General features: G+C 38.4%; 1 protein-coding gene, 1 non-coding gene and 1 pseudogene across 3 annotated transcripts in view; 1 reads left to right on the top strand and 2 right to left on the bottom strand.

The window, feature by feature from the left end:
- Positions 1-12,286, bottom strand: part of IPO11 (importin 11) — a 179,041-nt gene extending 166,755 nt beyond the window's left edge. The window contains exons 1-2 of the mRNA XM_065873437.1: positions 12,149-12,286; positions 7,594-7,694 (exon numbers count right to left, since the gene is read on the bottom strand). Coding sequence (XP_065729509.1) covers positions 7,594-7,694; positions 12,149-12,286 — 239 coding nt within the window. The remainder of the gene's footprint in view (positions 1-7,593; positions 7,695-12,148) is intronic.
- Positions 7,386-7,489, bottom strand: LOC136121747 (U6 spliceosomal RNA). The gene has a single exon (XR_010655766.1). It is a non-coding gene; the product is annotated as a U6 spliceosomal RNA (small nuclear RNA).
- Positions 8,354-9,686, top strand: LOC136121439 (NHP2-like protein 1 pseudogene; annotated as a pseudogene). The gene has a single exon (XR_010655734.1). The product of XR_010655734.1 is annotated as an NHP2-like protein 1 pseudogene (transcript).
- Positions 12,287-23,355: the final 11,069 nt, after the last annotated feature.

The raw sequence follows: 23,355 nt of genomic DNA, 5'->3' as shown, positions 1-23,355 counted from the left end.
TTCAAGTCCTAACCCCATATACCTGTGAATGTGACCTTATTTGGAATTAAGGGCTTTGCAGATGCAATCAAGTTAAAACGAGGTCATATTGGATTAGCATGGGCCCTAATCCAATGACTGGTGCCATTTATAGGAAGAGAAGAATTTGGACAGAGACACAGAGAAGATACTTGAAAATAACACTATGTAAAAATGAAGGCAGAGATTGGAGTGATATTTGGATATTAACATACCTCTCTCAGTAACTGATGGAAAAGGTAGCTCAAAATCAGTAACACAGAAGACTTCAATAGCATAATTAACAAATTTGAACTGATATGTAAAACATTATAATCCACAACAGCAAAACATACTTTCCTTTCAAGTGCATATAAAACATTTACCAAAATACCATATGATGGGATCTAAAACAAGACAACACATTTCAAAGAATGAAATCAGTAACAACAACAAAAAGCCGCACATGTTTGGAAATTAGGTGAAGTACTTCTAATTAGCCTATGGGTCTAAAAAGAAATCACAGGGGAATTTTAAAAATATTTTTGAATGAATGGTAATGAAAATACTACATATCAAGCAAGGCTTGTGAAACTGAACTAAAGCCATGATTACAAAAAAGCCTTAATGTTTTAAATGCATATAAAGAAAAACTGAATATCAATTATCTAAGCTTCCATTTCAAAAAACTAAAAAAAGAACAGTAAATTAAATTCAAAACAGTAATCAAAAGTACATCAAGCCTTATAAAGTACAATACCTAAAGCAAAGATAGAAAAATAGGCCAACAGGACAAAATAGAGAATCCAAAAACAGATCCATATGTATAAAGTGCCTGATTTATAACAAGGGAACCACTGAAATGCTACTGGGGAAAAATACATGGTGCTGCCCCTACTTCACAACTATAACTTACACAGAAAGTGTAAGTTTACACAGAAATCACACAGACATACACCAAAATGTGAAAAGTAAAAAACAAAGCTTCTAGCAGAAAAAAGAATATTTTCATGGCTTTGTGTTGAGCAAAAATTTTGTAAACAGATCCCAAAAGAATTAATTATAAAAAGAAAGGTAGCTAAATTGAACTTCATTAAAATTACGAACTTCATCAAAAGATACCAGCAAGTAAGTGAAAAGGCAAGTCACAAAATAGAAGATATTTTCAATATATATATATTCAACAAAGGACTTATATCCAAATATATATATAAAGTCCCATAAATCAATAAGATAATCCAATTTTTTTAGATGTGCAAATGGAAAGCCCTTCATAAAGAGGATTTCCAAATGACTAATAAGTATACGAAAAAGGTACTCATTGTTTATCAGGAAAATGCAAAAATTACCAAGCACACCAGCATGACTAAAATGAAACAGATCAGACCAAGTATGGTGAGAATGTGTAGCAAATGTCAACGCCCATGCTACTAGTGGAAGGACAAACTGGTACAAATAGTTTGGAAAACTAATTGACAGTATCTACTAAAGCTGAACATACACCTAACCATAAATGACAATAAAATGCAAACTTATATGCAACAAGACATGCAAAAGATTTTTCAAAGCCGCCTTATTTTTAATAGTCAAAAACTAGAAACAACCTTCATACCCATCAACAGCAGAATGGACAGATAATGGTGGTATGTTCCTAAAATGGGACGTTATAAAACATAAAAGAGCAAACTACTGTCCCATGCAACTACATGGATAAATCTCACAAATATAAAACTGAATAAAAGTCAGACACAGGGCTTCCCTGGTGGTGCAGTGGTTGAGAGTCCGCCTGCCGATGCAGGGGACACGGGTTCATGCCCCAGTCCGGGAAGATCCCACATGCCGCGGAGCGGATGGGCCCGTGAGCCATAGCTGCTGAGCCTGCGCGTCCGGAGCCTGTGCTCCACAACGGGAGGGGACGCAGCAGTGAGAGGCCCGTGTACCAGAAAAAAAACAAAAGTCAGACACAAAAGAGAACATACTGTAAGGTTTCCATTTGTATGAAACTAATCTAAGGTAAAACTAGTCTATGGTGAGCAATGTCAGATCTTTGAGGAGGACATATAGGTGACTGTGAAAGGGCAGAAAGGAAGCCTCTGGCGTGCTAGTTCTAGATTAGTTCTGAGTGGTAGTTAACATGGATGTGGTCACATTACAAACATTCAAACTGTACCCTTCGTTTGTGTACTTTTTAAGTATGTTACATACTACACTTCAATAAAATTTTTTTTTAATCTTAACAGTGACTTGCTCAAGATTAGTAAACAAATGAGAAGATTAAGATAAACATGGGGGGGCATGTGGAACAGGTGAAGGGAGTATAAAAGTACAGACTTCCAGTTATAAAGTAAAGAAGTCACGGGAATGTAATGTACAGCATGGCAACTACACTTAGTAATATTGTACTGTGTATTTGAAAGTTGCTAAAAGAGTAAATCTTATAACTCATCACAAGAAAAAAAATTCTCTAACTATGTATGGTGACAGATGTTAACTAGACTTATGGTGGTGATCGTTTCACAATACATACAAATTTTGAATCATTATATTATATATCTGAAACTCATATATGTCAATTAAACTTCAATTTAAAAAATAAACATTTAGGCAAAAGGAGTTAAAGCCCAATACAATTCTATGCTTTCTCATTAAAAATGATCTCACCTACTATATAAAAAAAATTAATAAAAAATTTAAAAATTTAAAAAAAACTATACTAAACTTTCTTTGGGTTATTTGTATGGAAATATGTTAATATAAATGTTTTAGACATTACTTGAAATTCCTAAAAATCTTATATGTTCTGGTATAATGTTATACGTCAAAATTCTAATTATTATTTTAAAATGTATATCTCAGAAATAACTAAATTTCCTTGTCAACTGCATTATTATGAACTTTCATCAAATCTTTAACCGTGGTCATTTTTAAGTCTTTTGTCATTTATAGACAGTTCTGGGTGTACTCTAATGCTTTTGCAAAAATGTTCCTATAAAAGGGTTTCATCGGGCTTCCCTGGTGGCGCAGTGGTTGAGAATCCGCCTGCCGATGCAGGGGACATGGGTTCATGCCTCGGTCCGGGAAGATCCCACATGCCACGGAACAGCTGGGTCCGTAAGCCATGGCCGCTGAGCCTGTGCGTCCGGAGCCTGTGCTCCGCAACGGGAGAGGCCACAACAGTGAGAGGCCCGCGTACCGCAAAAAAAAAAAAAAAAAAAGGGTTTCATCTTCAAGGAATTCATGGAAAAGACTCTGACAAGCACAGGTTTCTGGTAACTGACTATACTGCTGAACTGAATGAATAAGATAAGCATTTTCAGAACTCTAATGGAAAACTGATGAATTCATAAAAGGGCTAACAGAAGATCAAGATGAAAAAAACATTAATTACATGGGACTGAGTGAACTGATGAGGATGATTATAATTTTTGTAACTTTCTGTTTGAATTTAAAAAATTATGAGAAAAAAATAAACCAATATTGATACATTAAAAAAAATAGTTCTTGATATGATGCTTCAACTCAATTCTTCAAATAATCTATTTACATTTAAAAAGAATGTTTTCATTTTTTGCTTAATTATTTGAATCAAATATAAGCATTTCTAATTTCATGGAAACAATCACTCTCTTCATAAAATTAGTAATTCATATTTTATCGTCATGTGGATTTAAATTATCTCTTAGAAAATATGATTCAAATACCATTGTTAAATCTTTTGGGTTGCTTGGTTTTATGTCATACATGACACAGAAACATACAAATTTATAACATTTCTTGCAACAATGCCTTGCAGTATTATAAATACGATGTTGAATCCCTATCAGTTATACAATTCTTCTGTAACTTAATAGCACATATTCTAAATTGCATAGCAGATAATGTCATACAAAATATGAAGAGAACGCACAATTTGAAAAATTAAATTAACTACATTCTTTAGATGTTTTGTTTCTTCATTAACTAAAAATTTTGTATATTTTCTGCCTCCTTATTCTCAGATTGTTTTCCTCACAACTTTCTATAGCTTTTATTATTTTTATTAAGAAACACATGCTCACTTTATAATCATCAGAAAAGAAATAGTGCAGATAGAAATAAAAACCCTAGAATCCTATCATCCTGAGATAACTCCTTTTATCCATTCAATTTCTTTCTCTGCCTTTCTTTTACTCCTTAATTCTCTCCTTCTGAGAAGTGTGTCACACACACTTTTTAATACAAAAATGATCTCTTAAGCTCTGTCATAAATTTATTTCTCATATTTATATGTGAAAATTTAGATGACATAATTATTAGCTCATGCTTTAATGACGTAATTTAACACTTAGTTACCTGATTTTTTAAATTGTTTCTAGATTTGTTTTTCCTGTTATCAACAACAAACATTGCATACACATTATACAGTTGTTTGATTATTTCCGCAAGGTAAATTTTTGATGGGGAATTTTTTTGGTGAGGAATATGTACATTTCCAGTCTTTTTAATGTATATTCCCAATGTGCTCTCCCTAATGGTGGTGGCCATATATAATCCCTCTGGCAAAGGTTCAGTGTGCGCTCTTCAGGACTGCACGTTACATTCCTTTGTTTAAAAAAAAAAAAATTTATTTATTTATTTTTGGCTGCATTGGGTCTTTGTTGCTACGCGCAGGCTTTCTCTGGTTGGGGCAAGCAGGGGCTACTCTTTGTTGTGGTGCACGGGCTTCTCTTGTTGCAGAGCACGGGCTCTAGGCGTGGGGGCTCGGTGGCTGTGGCTCACGGGCTTGGTTGCTCCGCGACATGCGGGATCTTCCTGGACCAGGGCTCGGACCCGTGTCCCCTGCATTGGCAGGCGGATTCTTGACCACTGCCACCAGGGAAGCCCCCTACATTCTTTTTAATATATGCCATTTCAACAGGTGTGATCTTCTCATTGCCTAAATTGGAAAAACTTTGACTACTAATGATTTAAACAATTTAAAATATATTTATTAGCCAAATGAATTCCATCTTTGAGATTTATCTACTTTTTCTAATCTATTGTCCCTTTATTCTATTTATTGGAATATAGGTAGGTCTCCTTTATGGTTTCTTTCTTTGACTTTAAGCTTAGCTTCTGCGACACCAAATTATATACATATTAACCTGTATTTTCTTTAGATATCTTTATGTTTTGAGTTTTTTACAATTAAACTTTTACTTCACTGTTGTGAAGCAGAGATAAGGCTCTAAATAGCAACATTGAAGACCGCATCTTTCCATCCTAATTTGAAATATGTTCTTTATTATGTACAAAATACTTACATGTACATGCATCTTCTGGACTTTTTCTTCAGTTTTGTTGATCTGTTTATTTTTGAAAAATGCTACATTGTTACGATTGTTTATTTCTGATATGTTTATAATGTCAAGTAATACAAGGGCTGTGTATCACAAAAAAGTAAATAAAATAAAAATGATCTCTCTAATCTTTTTATAACTATGCTGCACTTTTCAATTTTAATAGCTTCCTTCTATCAATCAAATCCCTGAAACAATGTTTTCTCCTATAATGTTTTTTTTGTTTTTTTTTTAGATGCTGGGGGTAGGAGTTTATTAATTTATTTATTTTTGCTGTGTTGGATCTTCATTTCTGTGCGTAGGGCTTTCTCTAGTTGTGGCAAGTGGGGGCCACTCTTCATCGCGGTGCGCGGGCCTCTCACTATCACGGCCTCACTTGTTGCGGAGCACAGGCTCCAGACGCGCAGGCTCAGTAGTTGTGGCTCACGGGCCCAGTTGCTCCGCAGCATGTGGGATCCTCCAAGACCAGGGCTCGAACCCGTGTCCCCTGCATTAGCAGGCAGTTCTCAACCACTGCGCCACCAGGGAAGCCCCTCCTATAATGTTTTGATTCAAGCTTGAAATTCAAGTTTTCTCCTATGTCAAGAAGCCAGGTTCAACAGTTTTCATGTAACTATATGCAACTGTATTAAACTATATAACTATTAAAGAAAACAAGCCATTAACCTGAGAAATCTCATGTTTTTAGCAATTCTACAATAAGAGTTAGCATTCCACCTTCAACTTTATGCACTTGTTATCATTAGATGAATTCAGACTATATCCCAAGCAGAAATTGGATAGTATCTAATTAATTAGGACCCAGTAAGAATTGCATTTTACATAGTAATGATATAAGCTTAAATTAATCATTCTGTGCCAACAGTGGTAAGAACAGAAACTATAAGAAGGAACTTAGATAGGAACACAGTTTTTTTTTTTTAAGTGTCTGAAATTTAAATGAGTTTGATAACTAATCTTTGCTCCCTGTTTTACATTCTTAGCATCCTTGCTGCCTAAGTACATTCATCTCCTTTCTATCTTGTATCTCAATATATCACTAAAAGAGACAGCTTGGGGTTTAACTACTTATTATAAGATATCTCCCTTAACTTTTAAAATTTAAATTCCAGTTTCTAATTCTTTACATGAAAGTACAATCTGAAATATTTAATTATAAATTTACTCTCCCATCCAAGACAGTCACTTATAACCATATTCTTCATATAACTAGTAAAACAAAATGAATTTTAGGGTACATATAAAATTTAACTGGACATAGCAGTAGAAACATATCTTGTTGCATTGTTTCCTACAACTCAACAACATACAAAATTTCTCATCACTAAACACTCCATTTCTCTCAAAATTATGAATTAATTCTAAAATAAGAAGAGAAGGGTTTGATTTATACTATAGTATCCTAAATGTAGCCTTAAAATACTCTAGTTACTTCCAATATTATTCAAGAGCATATTTTACAAGCACTATGAGGTATTCAACTTTTTTTAAAAAGGGGCTTATAAATATAAAAACTACAGAGTTGTGGTGCCATCTACTGGAGGACAAAGACTATGTTACTCCTTTGGCAAAGTTCACTATTTTCTATCCAACAAATTCCTGGGTCCAGTCTACACTGTCTTTCCATCAATTATATAACATGTAATTAACTATTAAGAAAAATTTGTTCACTTAACCACGTAAAGAGAAGTTACAACTGAATCTGATGAGATTACAAATATATACTACCCAATTTCCACCACAGAGGCAATTATGCAGAAGACTAGAGAATTAACATCAGTTGGCTCAGAAATGACCTGGAAGTTCCTTCTCAATGACATTTTCCAGAATTCAAGCCTTGTACTTCCTTTAAAAAAAAGGAAATTTCTGAACATGATTCATTAATTCAGCATTTGCTTTGTGCCCATAAAATCAGAGATCCTCTAAGACAGAAGGCCAATGAGAAATCCACAAACCCTATGCCCATGGGGAAAAAAAAACTCACAGAAAAAGGCAGTATTATAGATGTTGATTTGTAATTAACTACGTAGAACACTTTTCTTCTTCAGTAGTTAACACACTTTTTTTCTTTTAAATATCAAACACATCACAAATCTGCATATCATCCTAGAGCAGGGAGCGTGTTAATCTCTGTACTGTTCCAATTTTAGTACATGTGCTGCTGAAGTAAGCACAAATGAATTCTTTCACATAAAGAATGAAGATTAACAGATAACAGTCTTATACCTCCTTGAATTTGAAAAGGATGACACTGAGGGGGGGAAGAGGTGGAACTTACTGAGGTGCTACACGTCTCCAGTAGCGATCAATTCCATTTTTAAAATACAGCACAGCAAGCCACCTTACATTTATATCCAGAGTGTGATTTGTGAAAATATTCTGTAAATAAAAAACAAAGCATCAGAATGAACATGTAATAAGTTAAAAGTATAATTAACATAACTCAAAAAAAGTATGGATAGATTTTTAATTAAATGCTTCACTTAAATTTTATCACTACCCATATCATATCGTTATTTTCTAAATATCTATAGCTCTACAATTCATGTAAGAAAGCATATCTGCTCGGGAGCATGTTAATTATGTAAGCTGAGTAATGGGTATGTGGAGATTCATTATACTATTCTACATTTAGGTAGGTTTTAAATTTTTCCTAAAAAAAATTAAATTCAGAAACAAATCTAATTACACAGCATAATCTACACGCACACACACGAAACTAAAATAAACACTGCTAAATTAAAAAAGAAAAAGCAGACCCACCACAGCACAGATTCAAAGAGCCAAAGCCCCTGGGTTATTAATTCATGCTATGAAATAATTTCAAAGCATCCTCCTTATCAAAGCAATTATGCTTACGAATGAGTTCGACAGCAAAATATTTTCAAGTAATATAAAGGCAGAAGTGATATGAATAATTTCAACTCAAAGTTAACCATTACTCCACTTCGACCGTGCGACTTGCCTCAGCCCTGAGGGCTGCAGCTCTGACGTCGCCTGTGCTCCTTGAAGAGTGACGGTACCACGGAACCGGAGCCATGACTGAGGCTGATGTAAATCCGAAGGCCTACCCTCTTGCAGATGCCCACCTCACCAAGAAACTATTGGACCTCGTTCAGCAGTCATGTAACTACAAGCAGCTTCGAAAAGGAGCCAATGAGGCCACCAAAACCCTCAACAGAGGCATCTCTGAGTTCATTGTGATGACTGCAGACGCCGAGCCCCTGGAGATCATCCTGCACCTCCCACTGCTGTGTGAGGACAAGAATGTGCCCTATGTGTTTGTGCGCTCCAAGCAGGCCCTGGGGCGAGCCTGTGGGGTCTCCAGACCTGTCATCACCTGTTCTGTCACCATCAAAGAAGGCTCACAACTGAAGCAGCAGATCCAATCCATCCAACAGTCCATTGAAAGGCTCTTAGTCTAAACAGGTGGCCTCTGCCACACTCCCTGCTGCTGACTCCTACCCCAGGGGTTATGTATCGTTTGTCTGTTAGCATATAGTATTTCCAGCTACATTCTATTGTTATAAAATATTTTAGAGCTCAATTTGGTTTTTGTATTTTTGTATTGTTTTTGTCTTGTTTTTAGGTTGTCATCTCCTCCCCAGCCTCTCCTGTAATCTCCACTTCTACTCTCTCTCTGCCATCTTATCCTCCCTTTTGGAAAATGCATGCCCAGAACAGGTGGAAGCAGGGTGGTTGATACCATTCAAAGGCAGGGAAGAGCCAAGGTAGAGATCTGGTTCCAGCTTTCAGGTGCCACCTTCCTACTGTGCAGGGCATGATGGAAGTAAACACTGTCCACTTTGTATCCCTTGTGCCCAGCATACAGGATCATGTTTGAATAATCAAGGGGTTTCCTTTGCTCTCTAGGACATTATGTATCATTTGGGGAGGAAGCATGTTTCTGTGAGGTTGTTGGGTGTATGTCCCAAGAGTCAGTTTCTGATGTACCCCTGCTGTTTGCTTTTGGTAATATATTTCCCCCCAACTCCCACCTATGCCTCTGAGGGTGGCAGGGCAGCAACATACCAAAGAGATATGCTGCAAAATTCCAGAGGCACCTTGGTGAGTGAGACATGGGACAGTTGACCTATGTCTTGAAGGTGTGGCAAGAGGTTCTGGAATGGAGGATTCTGGGCCAGTCATGGAGAACTGGAAGCTACAGCAAAGATGATGGAATTCAAGGGAACATCCTTGCTTTGGTGAATGGAGATTTCTTCAGTAGACACTTGGTACCAGCTCTGAGAGCCCTTACCCCTTGCCTATTTCCTGCCATGATGTGGGTCAGATGTATGTATTCTCTGTCACATCAGAAGGACAGTGCTAATGTGTCATTCTTGTGAGCACCCTAATAAAGAACACATATATTCGTAAAAAAAAAAAAAAAAGTTAACCATTACTCAAAAAATTTATTCACTGTGTTAATCCAAATACAGGCAGTCCCTGCCTTGCACCATAGTGGGACAGTGTAAAAATGACTGTGCAAGCTAAACCATGCAACATGACCTTGAAGTCAAAATTACAACTGTTCTATAACCTTTAATTGATTTTAAAATTTATTAAAATTGTTATCAAAAGCCTATAAGTGACAGTTATAAATGCATATGAAATAAAAAGAATAGTAAACCTAATACACTGTAATTTAAAACATCACAAACAGTGAGAATTAAAATGTTTTACTGCTTTCTAAAAAATGTTTCTAGAATAGCGGGTACATAGGACAAACAGGATTGTAGGATATGTTAACTAACTAAAACTGTACTACACCTCACACCAAAAACAACTCAAATTCCTGGAGTTGACCTCTTAAACACAACCTTGTGTGGGAAAACCTCAAAGCCAAAAACAATGATGTGGAAGTATCTCCTTTACTATAAAAACAACTGATGTTAAGTATTAAAAATAGGTATGTATACTATAAACCTATTTTTAAAAAATCATGTGCAAGGAAAAAAAAAGTTACAAAGATAGTTGTGTAATGCCCACTTATTCCTTAAGACCCCTGACAACTGAGTCAGAGTCCCTCTTTTGGGTCTCCTTTGCAAAAGAAAGAACAGATTCTCTCACCACATTAATTGCATAACTAATTAATTAATTGCATTCAACTTCAACACTTTACATGCCTACCTCCCACACTAGATTGAGTTGTGTCTTATGAGTGGAGTCTAGCACACAGCCCAGCAAAGCAGAAACTTCATAAATTTCAACTGAGCAAATGAGTGAATGAATGAAAGTAACGTGGGAATACTGCGGAAGTTGGCGGATCTCAGCCAAACTCAGCTACACTTAGGAACCAAGAAAAGTCAAGCTGCAGGTGTCAATCCAAGTAAATATATATTATATACTGAATAAACATATTGAATAACAGGATTGGAACACAGACCTGAGATCAGGTATACAAATGTAGGAATCTCCAGACTAAACTGGATGGCTAAGGCTCAAATAGAGCAAATGTGGCAAGACAGTGAGTACAGGGAAAAAAGAAAAAATAAACTCAGCAGTTTTTAAATCTATTATAATCTATTCTATCTAAAAGAAATTTTACTATCCCTCTAAGAAGAAAAGTTTACCTAGTAAAAATAAAAACAAAAAGGTCTAGGCCCTTAATATTAATAATTCATACATTACACAAAAGGTATCAAGCAAGTCTATTGGTTTTTCCAAGGTCAAGCAGTAACCAAAATAAAATGTTTTATATTTTGGCCTGAAAAAACACAAGGCTAAATACAGAGCACATTCATTTAAATAAGCATATAGTCAGAGATTTTCTAAAGATTTATACTATGCCCCAAATTTACAAACATAATGCTGGGATTATCTACAAGAACAAGATACTTTCTTTAGTATCTTTAGAAATTAATGTTTTTTATCTTTGTGTTATTGTGTCAAAGAGCCAACTTTCATGTTATATATTCAGAGTATCAAGTATGACTCCAGATATTTAATTTCCCTTCCAGGCATGACTAGGAACTTCTTAAATGTAACAACTCAAAACTTTTTAGTCATGAAGTCAAAATATGTATGTAATGTCATAATTTTCTATTTTACAAGATATAGTAAACAGTTCTGCTCTGAATTTTTGACCCAGTCACACATACTGAATTGGTTTTTGATCCAATTGGTAACCTCCTTGCCACAGCCAGAAACTAAATCTCACACACTAATCAGAGTTCTGAAATTTTCTGAAGAAGAAAAGAATAAGAAAGGCCTTCAATACAAAAAGACATCTTTTCATTCTGGCATTGAGAAAACGATTTTCATTAATTAACCAAAAGCTTCTAACTCGCAGAAAGATATAGTTAAAGCACATATTGTTAATTATCATACTATTTCCCATAATACCCAGGAAAAAGATCAGATATGTTAAGGAAATAAAATTTTTAGACAGGGGAAAAGAAAATGGCGTTTTAAAGTGAAACACACTGACCAAGGTAGACCTGACGGATGCAGTGGTGGGGAGACCTGAACAACTCTGACAACATAAATTAACTGGGGCAAGGATAAGGATGAAGACAAAACATCAAAGTATACTACCTAAAGTCTTCAGGTCAGCATTAACGCACTAAAATAGATTATCAGCACAGTGTTGTCTACTGAGCAGATTCTACCAGTACCCTGCTGGGTTATTTATTCAATCATCAGTAAACATTTTTTAAACATTCTCAAAGAGCCATGCTCTGAATTTATATGTGGCAGGAGCAATGGCAGGCAAACATTTGGATCAGTTTCACTAAAGTAAACCACCAATACAAGTAAGTTTTTAGAACAATTAAAAATAATAGTATCTCATTTTATTAAAATTTATAGTAAACTCTTTTAGAACAACTTACCAGCAACACTGAATAGAAACCTGGCTGCGTCTCCCACTGTTTCAACTGCTCCTCAGCTGGTTTTAACACAGCAGTATCCTGACTGGTGGCCTGTGTTAAGACCTGAAGAACGACAGTACTGGCACTATTGAGATCCATGGAAACCTGGCAATGATAAGTTAACATACTTGAATGTATATTATACTTAAAAAATTAACACTAATAAAAGGGAGAAAGGGGGCTTCAATGTTCTGAATTACCCCTGTACTTCGTATCTACTCTTTCATGTATCTGCTGGATTTCTATCTTTTATGTACCACCCATACGCTAACTTAAAACTCCCATAATTCAAATTGCCTTTGCTTAAATCAATTTATTTCTAAAGGAAACTGCCTTTTATTGTCCCATATATAGAAGTAGTAAATTGGGTGGGAAAAAAATGACAAACAAAAACCAAAGTTTCTAAATTCTGGTTAAATACCACTGCCTGCCCAAGACTCTAATCATAATGCCTTCTTAGTTTGTTTTTTTTTTTAAGATAAGCATTATAGGGCTTCCCTGGTGCCGCAGTGGTTGAGAGCCCGCCTGCCGATGCAGGGGACACGGGTTCGTGCCCTGGTCCGGGAGGATCCCACATGCCTAGGAGCGGCTGGGCCCGTGAGCCATGGCCGCTGAGCCTGCGCGTCCAGAGTCTGTGCTCCGCAATGGGAGAGGCCACAGCGGTGAGAGGCCCACATACCACCAAAAAAAAAAAGATAAGCATTATAAAAGCTATAAAGGTATTAACCACTTTATTCCTAACAAGACCAGGAGGAAGAGAACTGAAAAAGGAATGCTTTGACAGAGTGCTAAGTACCTCACATTATCATCTTAGGTGCCACCAATAAAACATGTCTGAAAATTCTTTTTTTTAATATAAAAGACAAATGCATACCCAAGAAATATTGTGGAGGGGAAATAAAGAACTGAACCAACAAACAAAATAAAACCCTAAGTTAGAAAGGATCTTAAGGGTTGGATGATCTAATCCTATACCAAGAATCTGAAGCCATTCTAAAAATACATAAGCAATTTATTGAATTCTCCAGGATTCTGTTTCTAATCATCCCCAAAATTGTGTACAATTGTTTACTCAGAAAAGTATGTATAGTTCACAATACACATATACAAAGTATGCAAGATTAAAACTGAAAACTAAGGGTTGATAAAAAACAGTTCCCAGTACAGAGGTGACTGGGAATTAGCTTTATGACAGTAGTTACCTAAAACTGAAGAATGTTCCAGACAGCAAAAGTCTAAAAGTCATTAACCCATAAGGAATATAGCCAAAGCAAATTACCTCCTTTGTTAAGAGTTGTAATTAAATTGCAATGACTCATGAAAAGGGAAGATTCCAAAAGTTGATTCAACAAGAAATTTTACCCAAATATTACAACTTTTAAGGAAATTAATCATTTTGAAGTCTATGTGAGTAAAGCAGCGCTAGGGCATAATAACTGGAATCAGACAAAACATTACCAATTAGCAATGGAGCTGAACTACTTTTAAATTAGTAGTCTGTTGTCTGTATTTTAGAACTGACTAGGGTGGTACCCTGTAAATATATAATGTCTCCCTCACTAATTAGGAGTTTTGGGGGTGTTTTGTTTTGTTTACTTTCTTGGGAATTTTTTTTTATTGAAGTATAGTTAATTTACAATGTTGTGTTAGTTTTAAGTACCCAGCAAAGTGATTCAGTTATTAGATAGATAGATACATACTTTTTCAGATTCTTTTCCATTATAGGAGTTTCTTGAACAATGTAAGTTTCCATGTTTCATTACCACTTGGTAATAAGTGAATGGATTTTTACTCAATTTAGACGGTTTGTTGGTAATGTGTGATTTCAAAAGCAGGCTATATAAGAGAGATTCATTTCATGGAGGCCCTAAGAAGATACTTTAAAGAGATAGGCAGGGACGGGGGAAGATGGCGGAAGAGTAAGACGTTGAGATCGCCTTCCTCCTCACGGATACACCAGAAATACATCTACACGTGGAACAACTCCTACAGAATACCTACTGAAGGCTGGCAGAAGCTCAGAGCTCCCAAAAGGCAAGAAACTCCCCACGTACCTGGGTAGGGCAAAAGAAAAAACAGAGACAAAAGAATAAGGACGGCACCTGCACCAGTGGGAGGGAGCTGTGAAGGAGGAAAAGTTTCCACACACTAGGAAGCCCCTCCGCAGGCGGAGACTGCGGGAGGCGGAGGGGGGAGCTTCGGGACCGCGGAGTAGTGCACAGCGACGGGTGCGGAGGGCAAAGCGGGCAGATTCCTGCACAGACGATCGGTGCCGACCAGCACTCACCAACCTGAGAGGCTTGTCTGCTCACCCGCCGGGACGGGCGGGGCTGCGAGCTGAGGTTCAGGTTTCGGTTTTGGACGGAGCGCAGTGAGAGGACTGGGGTTGGCGGCTTGAACATAGCCTGAAGGGGTTGGTGCGCCACAACTAGCCGGGAGGGAGTTCGGGGAAAAGCCTGCACCGGCCGAAGAGGCAAGAGACTTTTTCTTCCCTCTTTGTTTCCTGGTGCGCGAGGAGAGGGGTTTAAGAGCGCTGCATAAAGGAACTCCAGAGACGGGCGCGAGCCGCGGCTAAAAGCGCGAACCCCAGAGACGGGCGCGAGCCGCGGCTAAAAGCGCGAACCCCAGAAACGGGCGCGAGCCGCGGCTGAGGGCGCGAGCCCCTGAGACGGGCACGAGCCGCGGCTGGAAGCGCGATCCCCAGAGACGGGCGCGAGCCGCGGCTAAAACCGCGGACCCCAGAGACAGGCGGGAGACGCTGGGGCTGCTGCTGCCACCACCAGGAGGGCTGTGTGCAAGCACAGGTCACTCTCCGCGCCCCTCTTCCGCGGAGCCTGTGCAGGCCGCCACTGCCAGGTTCCCGGGATCCAGGGACAACTTCCCCGGGAGTACGCACGGCGGGTCTCAGGCTGGTGCAACGTCACGCCGGCCTCTGCCGCAGCTTCACGCCGCCTCTGCCGCCGCAGGCCCGCCCCGCACGCAGTGCCCCTCCTTCCCCCATCCCCCAACCCCCGGCCTGAGTGACCCGGAGCCCCCGAATCAGCGGCTCCTTTAACCCCGTCCTGTCTGAGCAAAAAACAGACGCCCTCCAGCGACTTGCGTGCAGGGGCAGGGCCGGGTACAAAGCTGAGCTCCTGTGAGCTGTGAGAGCAGGGAGGAGAGGGGGAGGTCTCTCCCGGCAGCCGCGGAGGCGGCGGATTGAAGCTCCACAATCAACTTGATGTGCCCTGCATCTGTGGAATACCTGAATAGACAGGGAGTGATCCCAAATTGAAGAGGTGGAATTTAAGAGCGAGATCTGTGATTTTTTTTCCCTTTTCCTCTTTTTGTGAAAGTGTGCGTGTATGCTTCTGTGTGAGATCTTGTCTGTATACTCTTGTTTCCACCATTTGTCCTAGGGCTCTATCCGTCCATGGTTTTTTTTTTTTAATTTTTTTTTCTTAATTAACTTTAATTGTAATAACTTTATTGTACTTTACCTTCGTTCTTTCTTTCTTTCTTTCCTTCCTTCTTTCCCTCCTTTAGACAGCGAATCACCCCAGGTTGAGGAGGTGGTCTCTGGGAGCAGGATTTATGATTTTTCCCCCTTTGCCTCTTTTTGTGAACGTGTATGTGTATGCTTCTGTGTAAGATTTTCTCTGTATAGCTTTGCTTCCAACATTTGTCCTAGGGTTCTATCCGTCCCTTTTTTTTTTTTTTTCTAAAAAACTTTTAGTACAATAACTATATTATACTTTATTTTATTTTTACTGTATCTTCTTTCTTTCTGTCTTTTTTCCTTCTTTCCCTCCTTCCTTCCTTCCTTCCTCCCTCCCTCCCTCCTTTCCTTCCTTCTTTGCTTCTTTCTTCCTTCCTTCCTTTCCTCCTTTCCTTCTTTCTTTCCTCAAACTTCTACTAATTCTCTCTACATTTTCTCCTTCTTTCCCTCCTTCCTTCCTTCCTTCCTTCCTCCCTCCCTCCCTCCTTTCCTTCTTTGCTTCTTTCTTCCTTCCTTCCTTTCCTCATTTCCTTCTTTCTTTCCTCATACTTCTACTAATTCTCTCTACATTTTCTCTTTCTTTCCCTCCTTCCTTCCTTCCTCCCTCCCTCCCTCCCTCCCTCCTTTCTTTCCTTCTTTGCTTCTTTCTTCCTCCCTTCCTTTCGCCTTTACTTCTTTCTTTCCGCATACTTCTACTAATTCTCTCTACATTTTCTCCTTCTTTCCCTCCTTCCTTCCTTCCTTCCTCCCTCCCTCCCTCCCTCCTTTCTTTCCTTCTTTGTTTCTTTCTTCCTTCCTTCCTTTCCTCCTTTCCCTCTTCCTTTCCTCATACTTCTACTAATTCTCTCTACATTTTCTCCTTTCCCTCCTTCCTTCCTTCCTTCCTCCCTCCATCCCTCCTTTCTTTCCTTCTTTGCTTCTTTCTTCCTTCCTTCCTTTCCTCCTTTCCTTCTTTCTTTCCTCATACTTCTACTAATTCTCTCTACTTTTTCTCCCTTTTATTCTGAGCCGTGTGGATGAAAGGCTCTTGCTGCTCCAGCCAGGAGTCAGGGCTCTGCCTCTGAGGTAGGAGAGCCAACTTCAGGACACTGGTCAACAAGAGACCTCCCAGCTCCACATAATATTAAACGGTGGAAATCTCCCACAGACCTCCATCTTAACACCAGCACCCAGCTTCACTCAACGACCAGCAAGCCACAGTGCTGGACAACCTATGCCAAACAACTAGCAAAACAGGAACACAACCCCACCCATTAGCAGAGAGGCTGCCTAAAATCATAAGGCCACAGACACCCCAAAACACACCACCAGACGTGAACCTGCCCACTAGAGAGACAAGATCCAGCCTCATCCAGCACAACACAGGCACTAGTCCCCTCCACCAGGAAGCCTACACAACCCACTGAAACAACCTTAGCCACTGGAGACAGACATCAAAAACAACGGGAACTACGAACGTGCAGCCTGCAAAAAGGAGACCCCAAACACAGTAAGATAAGCAAAATGAGAAGACAGAAAAACACACAGCAGATGAAGGAGCAAGATAAAAACCCACCAGACCTAACAAATGAAGAGGAAATAGGCAATCTACCTGAAAAAGAATTCAGAATAATGATAGTAAGGATGATCCGAAATCTTGGAAGTAGAATGGACAAAATGCAAGAAACAGTTAACAAGGACCTAGAAGACATAAAGATGAAACAAGCAACGATGAACAACGCATTAAATGAAATTAAAAGCAGAAGGATCAATAGCAGAATAACTGAGGCAGAAGAACGGATAAGTGACCTGGAAGATAAAGTAGTGGAAATAACTACTGCAGAGTAGAATAAAGAAAAAAGAATGAAAAGAACTGAGGACAGTCTCAGAGACCTCTGGGACAACAGTAAACACACCAACATTCGAATTATAGGGGTTCCAGAAGAAGAAGAAAAAAAGAAAGGGACTGAGAAAATATTTGAAGAGATTATAGTTGAAAACTTCCCTAATATGGGAAAGGAAATAGTTAATCAAGTCCAGGAAGCACAGAGAGTCCCATACAGGATAAATCCAAGGAGAAATACGCCAAGACACATATTAATCAAACTATCAAAAATTAAATACAAAGAAAGCATATTAAAAGCAGCAAGGGAAAAACAACAAATAACACACAAGGGATTCCCCATAAGGTTAACAGCTGATCTATCAGCAGAAACCCTACAAGCCAGAAGGGAGTGGCAGGACATACTGAAAGTGATGAAGGAGAAAAACCTGCAACCAAGACTACTCTACCCAGCAAGGATCTCATTCAGATTTGATGGAGAAATTAAAACCTTTACAGACAAGCAAAAGCTGAGAGAGTTCAGTACCACCAAACCAGCTTTACAACAAATGCTAAAGGAACTTCTCTAGATAAGAAATGCAAGAGAAGGAAACGACCTATAATAACGAACCCAAAACAATATAGAAAATGGGAATAGGAACATACATACCGATAATTACCTTAAATGTAAATGGACTAAATGCTCCCACCAAAAGACACAGATTGGCTGAATGGATACAAAAACAAGACCCTTATATATGCTGTCTACAAGAGACCCACCTCAGACCTAGAGACATATACAGACTGAAAGTAAGGGGATGGAAAAAGATATTTCATGCAAATGGAAACCAAAAGAAAGCTGGAGTAGCAATTCTTATATCAGACAAAACAGACTTTAAAATAAGGACTATTAAAAGGGATAAAGAAGGACACTACATAATGATCAAGGGATCGATCCAAGAAGAAGATATAACAATTGTAAATATTTATGCACCCAACATAGGAGCACCTCAATACATAAGGCAAATACTAACAACCATAAAAGGGGAGATCAACAGTAACACATTCATAGTAGGGGACTTTAACACCCCACTTTCACCCATGGACAGATCATCCAAAATGAAAATAAATAAGGAAACACAAGCTTTAAATGATACATTAAACAAGATGGACTTAATTGATATTTATAGGACACTCCATCCAAAAACAACAGAATACACATTTTTCTCAAGTGCTCATGGAACAGTCTCCAGGATAGATCATATCTTGGGTCACAAATCAAGCCTTGGTAAATTTAAGAAAACTGAAATTGTATCAAGTATCTTTTCTGACCACAACGCCATGAGACTAGATATCAATTACAGGAAAAGATCTGTAAAATATACAAACACATGGAGGCTAAACAATACACTACTTAATAATGAAGTGGTCACTGAAGAAATCAAAGAGGAAATAAAAAAATACCTAGAAACAAATGACAATGGAGACACAACGACCCAAAACCTATGGGATGCAGCAAAAGCAGTTCTAAGGGGGAAGTTTATAGCAATACAAGCCCACCTTAAGAAGCAGGAAACATCTCGAATAAACAACCTAACCTTGCACCTCAAGCAATTAGAGAAAGAAGAACAAAAAAGCCCCAAAGCTAGCAGAAGGAGACAAATCATAAAAATCAGATCAGAAATAAATGAAAAAGAAATGAAGGAAACGATAGCAAAGATCAATAAAACTAAAAGCTGGTTCTTTGAGAAGATAAACAAAATAGATAAACCACTAGCCAGACTCATCAAGAAAAAAAGGGAGAAGACTCAAATCAATAGAATTAGAAATGAGAAAGGAGAAGTAACAACTGACACTGCAGAAATAAAAAAAATCATGAGAGATTACTACAAGCAACTCTATGCCAATAAAATGGACAATCTGGAAGAAATGGACAAATTCTTAGAAATGCACAACCTGCCAAGACTGAATCAGGAAGTAATAGAAAATATGAACAGACCAATCACAAGCACTGAAATTGAAACTGTGATTAAAAATCTTCCAACAAACAAAAGCCCAGGACCAGATGGCTTCACAGGTGAATTCTATCAAACGTTTAGAGAAGAGCTAACACCTATCCTTCTCGAACTCTTCCAAAATATAGCAGAGGGAGGAACACTCCCAAATTCCTTCTACGAGGCCACCATCACCTTGATACCAAAACCAGACAAGGATGTCACAAAGAAAGAAAACTACAGGCCAATATCACTGATGAACATAGATGCAAAAATCCTCAACAAAATACTAGCAAACAGAATCCAACAGCACATTAAAAGGATCATACACCATGATCAAGTGGGGTTTATTCCAGGAATGCAAGGATTCTTCAATATATGCAAATCTATCAATGTGATAAACCATATTAACCAGTTGAAGGAGAAAAACCATATGATCATCTCAATAGATGCAGAGAAAGCTTTCCACAAAATTCAACACCCATTTATGATAAAAACCCTCCAGAAAGTAGGCATCGAGGGAACTTTTCTCAACATAATATAGGCCATATATGACAAGCCCACAGCAAACATCATCCTCAATGGTGAAAAACTGAAAGCATTTCCACTAAGATCAGGAACAAGACACGGTTGCCCACTCTCACCACTCTTATTCAACATAGTTTTGGAAGTTTTAGCCACAGCAATCAGAGCAGAAAAGGAAATAAAAGGAATCCAAATCAGAAAAGAAGAAGTAAAGCTGTCACTGTTTGCAGATGACATGATAGTATACATAGAGGATCCTAAAGATGCTACCAGAAAACTACTAGAGCTAATCAATGAATTTGGTAAAGTAGCAGGATACAAAATTAATACACAGAAATCTCTGGCATTCCTATATACTAATGATGAAAAATCTGAAAGTGAAATCAAGAAAACACTCCCATTTACCATTACAACAAAAAGAATAAAATATCTAGGAATAAACCTACCTAAGGAGACAAAAGACCTGTATGCAGAAAATTATAAGACACTGATGAAAGAAATTAAAGATGATACAAATAGATGGAGAGATATACCATGTTCTTGGATTGGAAGAATCAACATTGTGAAAATGACTCTACTACCCAAAGCAATCTACAGATTCAATGCAATCCCTATCAAACTACCACTGGCATTTTTCACAGAACTAGAACAAAAAATTTCGCAATTTGTATGGAAACACAAAAGACCCCGAATAGCCAAAGCAATCTTGAGAACGAAAAAAGGAGCTGGAGGAATCAGGCTCCCTGACTTCAGACTATACTACAAAGCAACAGTAATCAAGACAGTATGGTACTGGCACAAAAACAGAAAGATAGATCAGTGGAACAGGATAGAAAGCCCAGAGATAAACCCACGCACATATGGACACCTTATCTTTGATAAAGGAGGCAGGAATGTACAGTGGAGAAAGGACAGCCTCTTCAATAAATGGTGCTGGGAAAACTGGACAGGTACATGTAAAAGTATGAGATTAGATCACTCCCTAACACCATACACAAAAATAAGCTCAAAATGGATTAAAGACCTAAATGTAAGGCCAGAAACTATCAAACTCTTAGAGGAAAACATAGGCAGAACACTCTATGACATAAATCACAGCAAGATCCTTTCTGACCCACCTCCTAGAGTAATGGAAATAAAAACAAAAATAAACAAATGGGACCTAATGAAACTTCAAAGCTTTTGCACAGCAAAGGAAACCATAATCAAGACCAAAAGACAACCCTCAGAATGGGAGAAAACATTTGCAAATGAAGCAACTGACAAAGGATTAATCTCCAAAATTTATAAGCAGCTCATGCAGCTCAATAACAAAAAAACAAACAACCCCATCCAAAAATGGGCAGAAGACCTAAATAGACATTTCTCCAAAGAAGATATACAGAATGCCAACAAACACATGAAAGAATGCTCAACGTCATTAATCATTAGAGAAATGCAAATCAAAACTACAATGAGATATCATCTCACACCAGTCAGAATGGCCATCATCAAAAAATCTAGAAACAATAAATGCTGGAGAGAGTGTGGAGAAAAGGGGACACTTTTGCACTGCTGGTGGGAATGTGAATTGGTTCAGCCACTATGGAGAACAGTATGGAGGTTCCTTAAAAAACTACAAATAGAATTACCATATGACCAAGCAATCCCACTACTGGGCATATACCCTGAGAAAACCAAAATTCAAAAAGAGTCATGTACCAAAATGTTCATTGCAGCTCTATTTACAATAGCCAGGACATGGAAAGAACCTAAGCGCCCGTCATCGGACGAATGGATAAAGAAGATGTGGCACATATACACAATGGAATATTACTCAGCCTTAAAAAGAAATGAAATTGAGTTATTTGTAATGAAATGGATAGACCTAGAGTCTGTCATACAGAGTGAAGTAAGTCAGAAAGAAAAAGACAAATACCATATGCTAACACATATATATGGAATTTAAGGGGAAAAAATGTCATGAAGAACCTAGGGGTAAGACAGGAATAAAGACGCAGACCTACTGGAGAATGGACTTGAGGATATGGGGAGGGGGAAGGGTGAGTTTTGACAGGGCGAGAGAGTCATGGACATATACACACTAACAAACGTAGTAAGGTAGATAGCTAGGGGGAAGCAGCCGCAAGGCACAGGGATATTAGCTCGGGGCTTTGGGACAGCCTGGAGGGGTGGGATGGGGAGAGTGGGAGGGAGGGAGACGCAAGAGGGAAGACATATGGGAACATATGTATATGTATAGCTGATTCACTTTGTTATAAAGCAGAAACTAACATACCATTGTAGAGCAATTATACCCCAATAAAGATGGTTAAAAAAGAAAAAAAAAAAAGAGATAGGCAGTATGTCTTCCTGCTTAGTTGAAATATAATGCAAGCCACAAAAGCAAGCCATGTATGTACTTTTCACCTTTTAAGTAGCCACATTAAGAAATAGAAACATGTGGAATTAGATTTATTATATTATATTTAACTCAATATTTCCAAAATGTTATCCTTTCAACATGCAATCAATATTTTTGAAAGTAACAATGAGATATTTTACATTTCTTATACTAAATCTTCAAACTCCTGTGTATATTTTATACTTAAGGCACATCTTATTTCAAACTAACCACATTTCAAGTACTCAATAGCCACATGTGGCTAGTGGCTACCATATTAGCACCATCTCACTGAAAGTGTGGCCCAAGGACTGGCAACACCAGCATCACCTCACAGAAATGCAAATTCTCAACCCTCTCTCCAAACCTAGCAAATGAAAATAGGGGCTGAAGGCAGGAGGCAGTGGGACAAAAAGCTGTGCTTTAGTAAGTTCTCTAGGTAAATCTTAATAATTGTCAGAGTTTGAGAAGCACAACTTTAGAACATCTAAAACTAAGGTACATCTGAAAGTCCAGCTCTACTGCTAATGCAGTGGATGACAAGATGTACAGTAGTTTCAATTATACATTCTTACTAAAAAAGGTAGACCCAAGACTTCCCTGGTAGCACAGTGGTTAAGAATCCGCCTTCCAATGCAGGGGACATGGGTTTGATCCCTGGTCCGGGAAGATCCCACATGCCTCGCAGCAACTAATCCCATGCACCACAACTACTGAGCCCGCGAGCCACACCTACTGAAGCCTGCACACCTAGAGCCCGTGCTCCTCAACAAGAGAAGCCACTGCAATGAGAAGCCCACGCACCGCAATGAAGAGTAGCCCCCTGTCACCACAGCTAGAGAAAGCCCGAGCACAGCAACGAAGACCCAATGCAGCCAAAAATAAATATTAATTAATTAATTTTAAAAAAAGAAAAAGCTAGGGCTTCCCTGGTGGTGCAGTGGTTAAGAATCCGCCTGCCGGGCTTCCCTGGTGGTGCAGTGGTTG

The sequence above is a fragment of the Phocoena phocoena genome, chromosome 3, assembly GCF_963924675.1.
Source record: "Phocoena phocoena chromosome 3, mPhoPho1.1, whole genome shotgun sequence".
Lineage (NCBI taxonomy): Eukaryota > Metazoa > Chordata > Mammalia > Artiodactyla > Phocoenidae > Phocoena > Phocoena phocoena.
The sequence above is the reverse complement of the archived record's forward strand: the minus strand, read 5'-3'. Positions and strand labels throughout refer to the sequence as shown.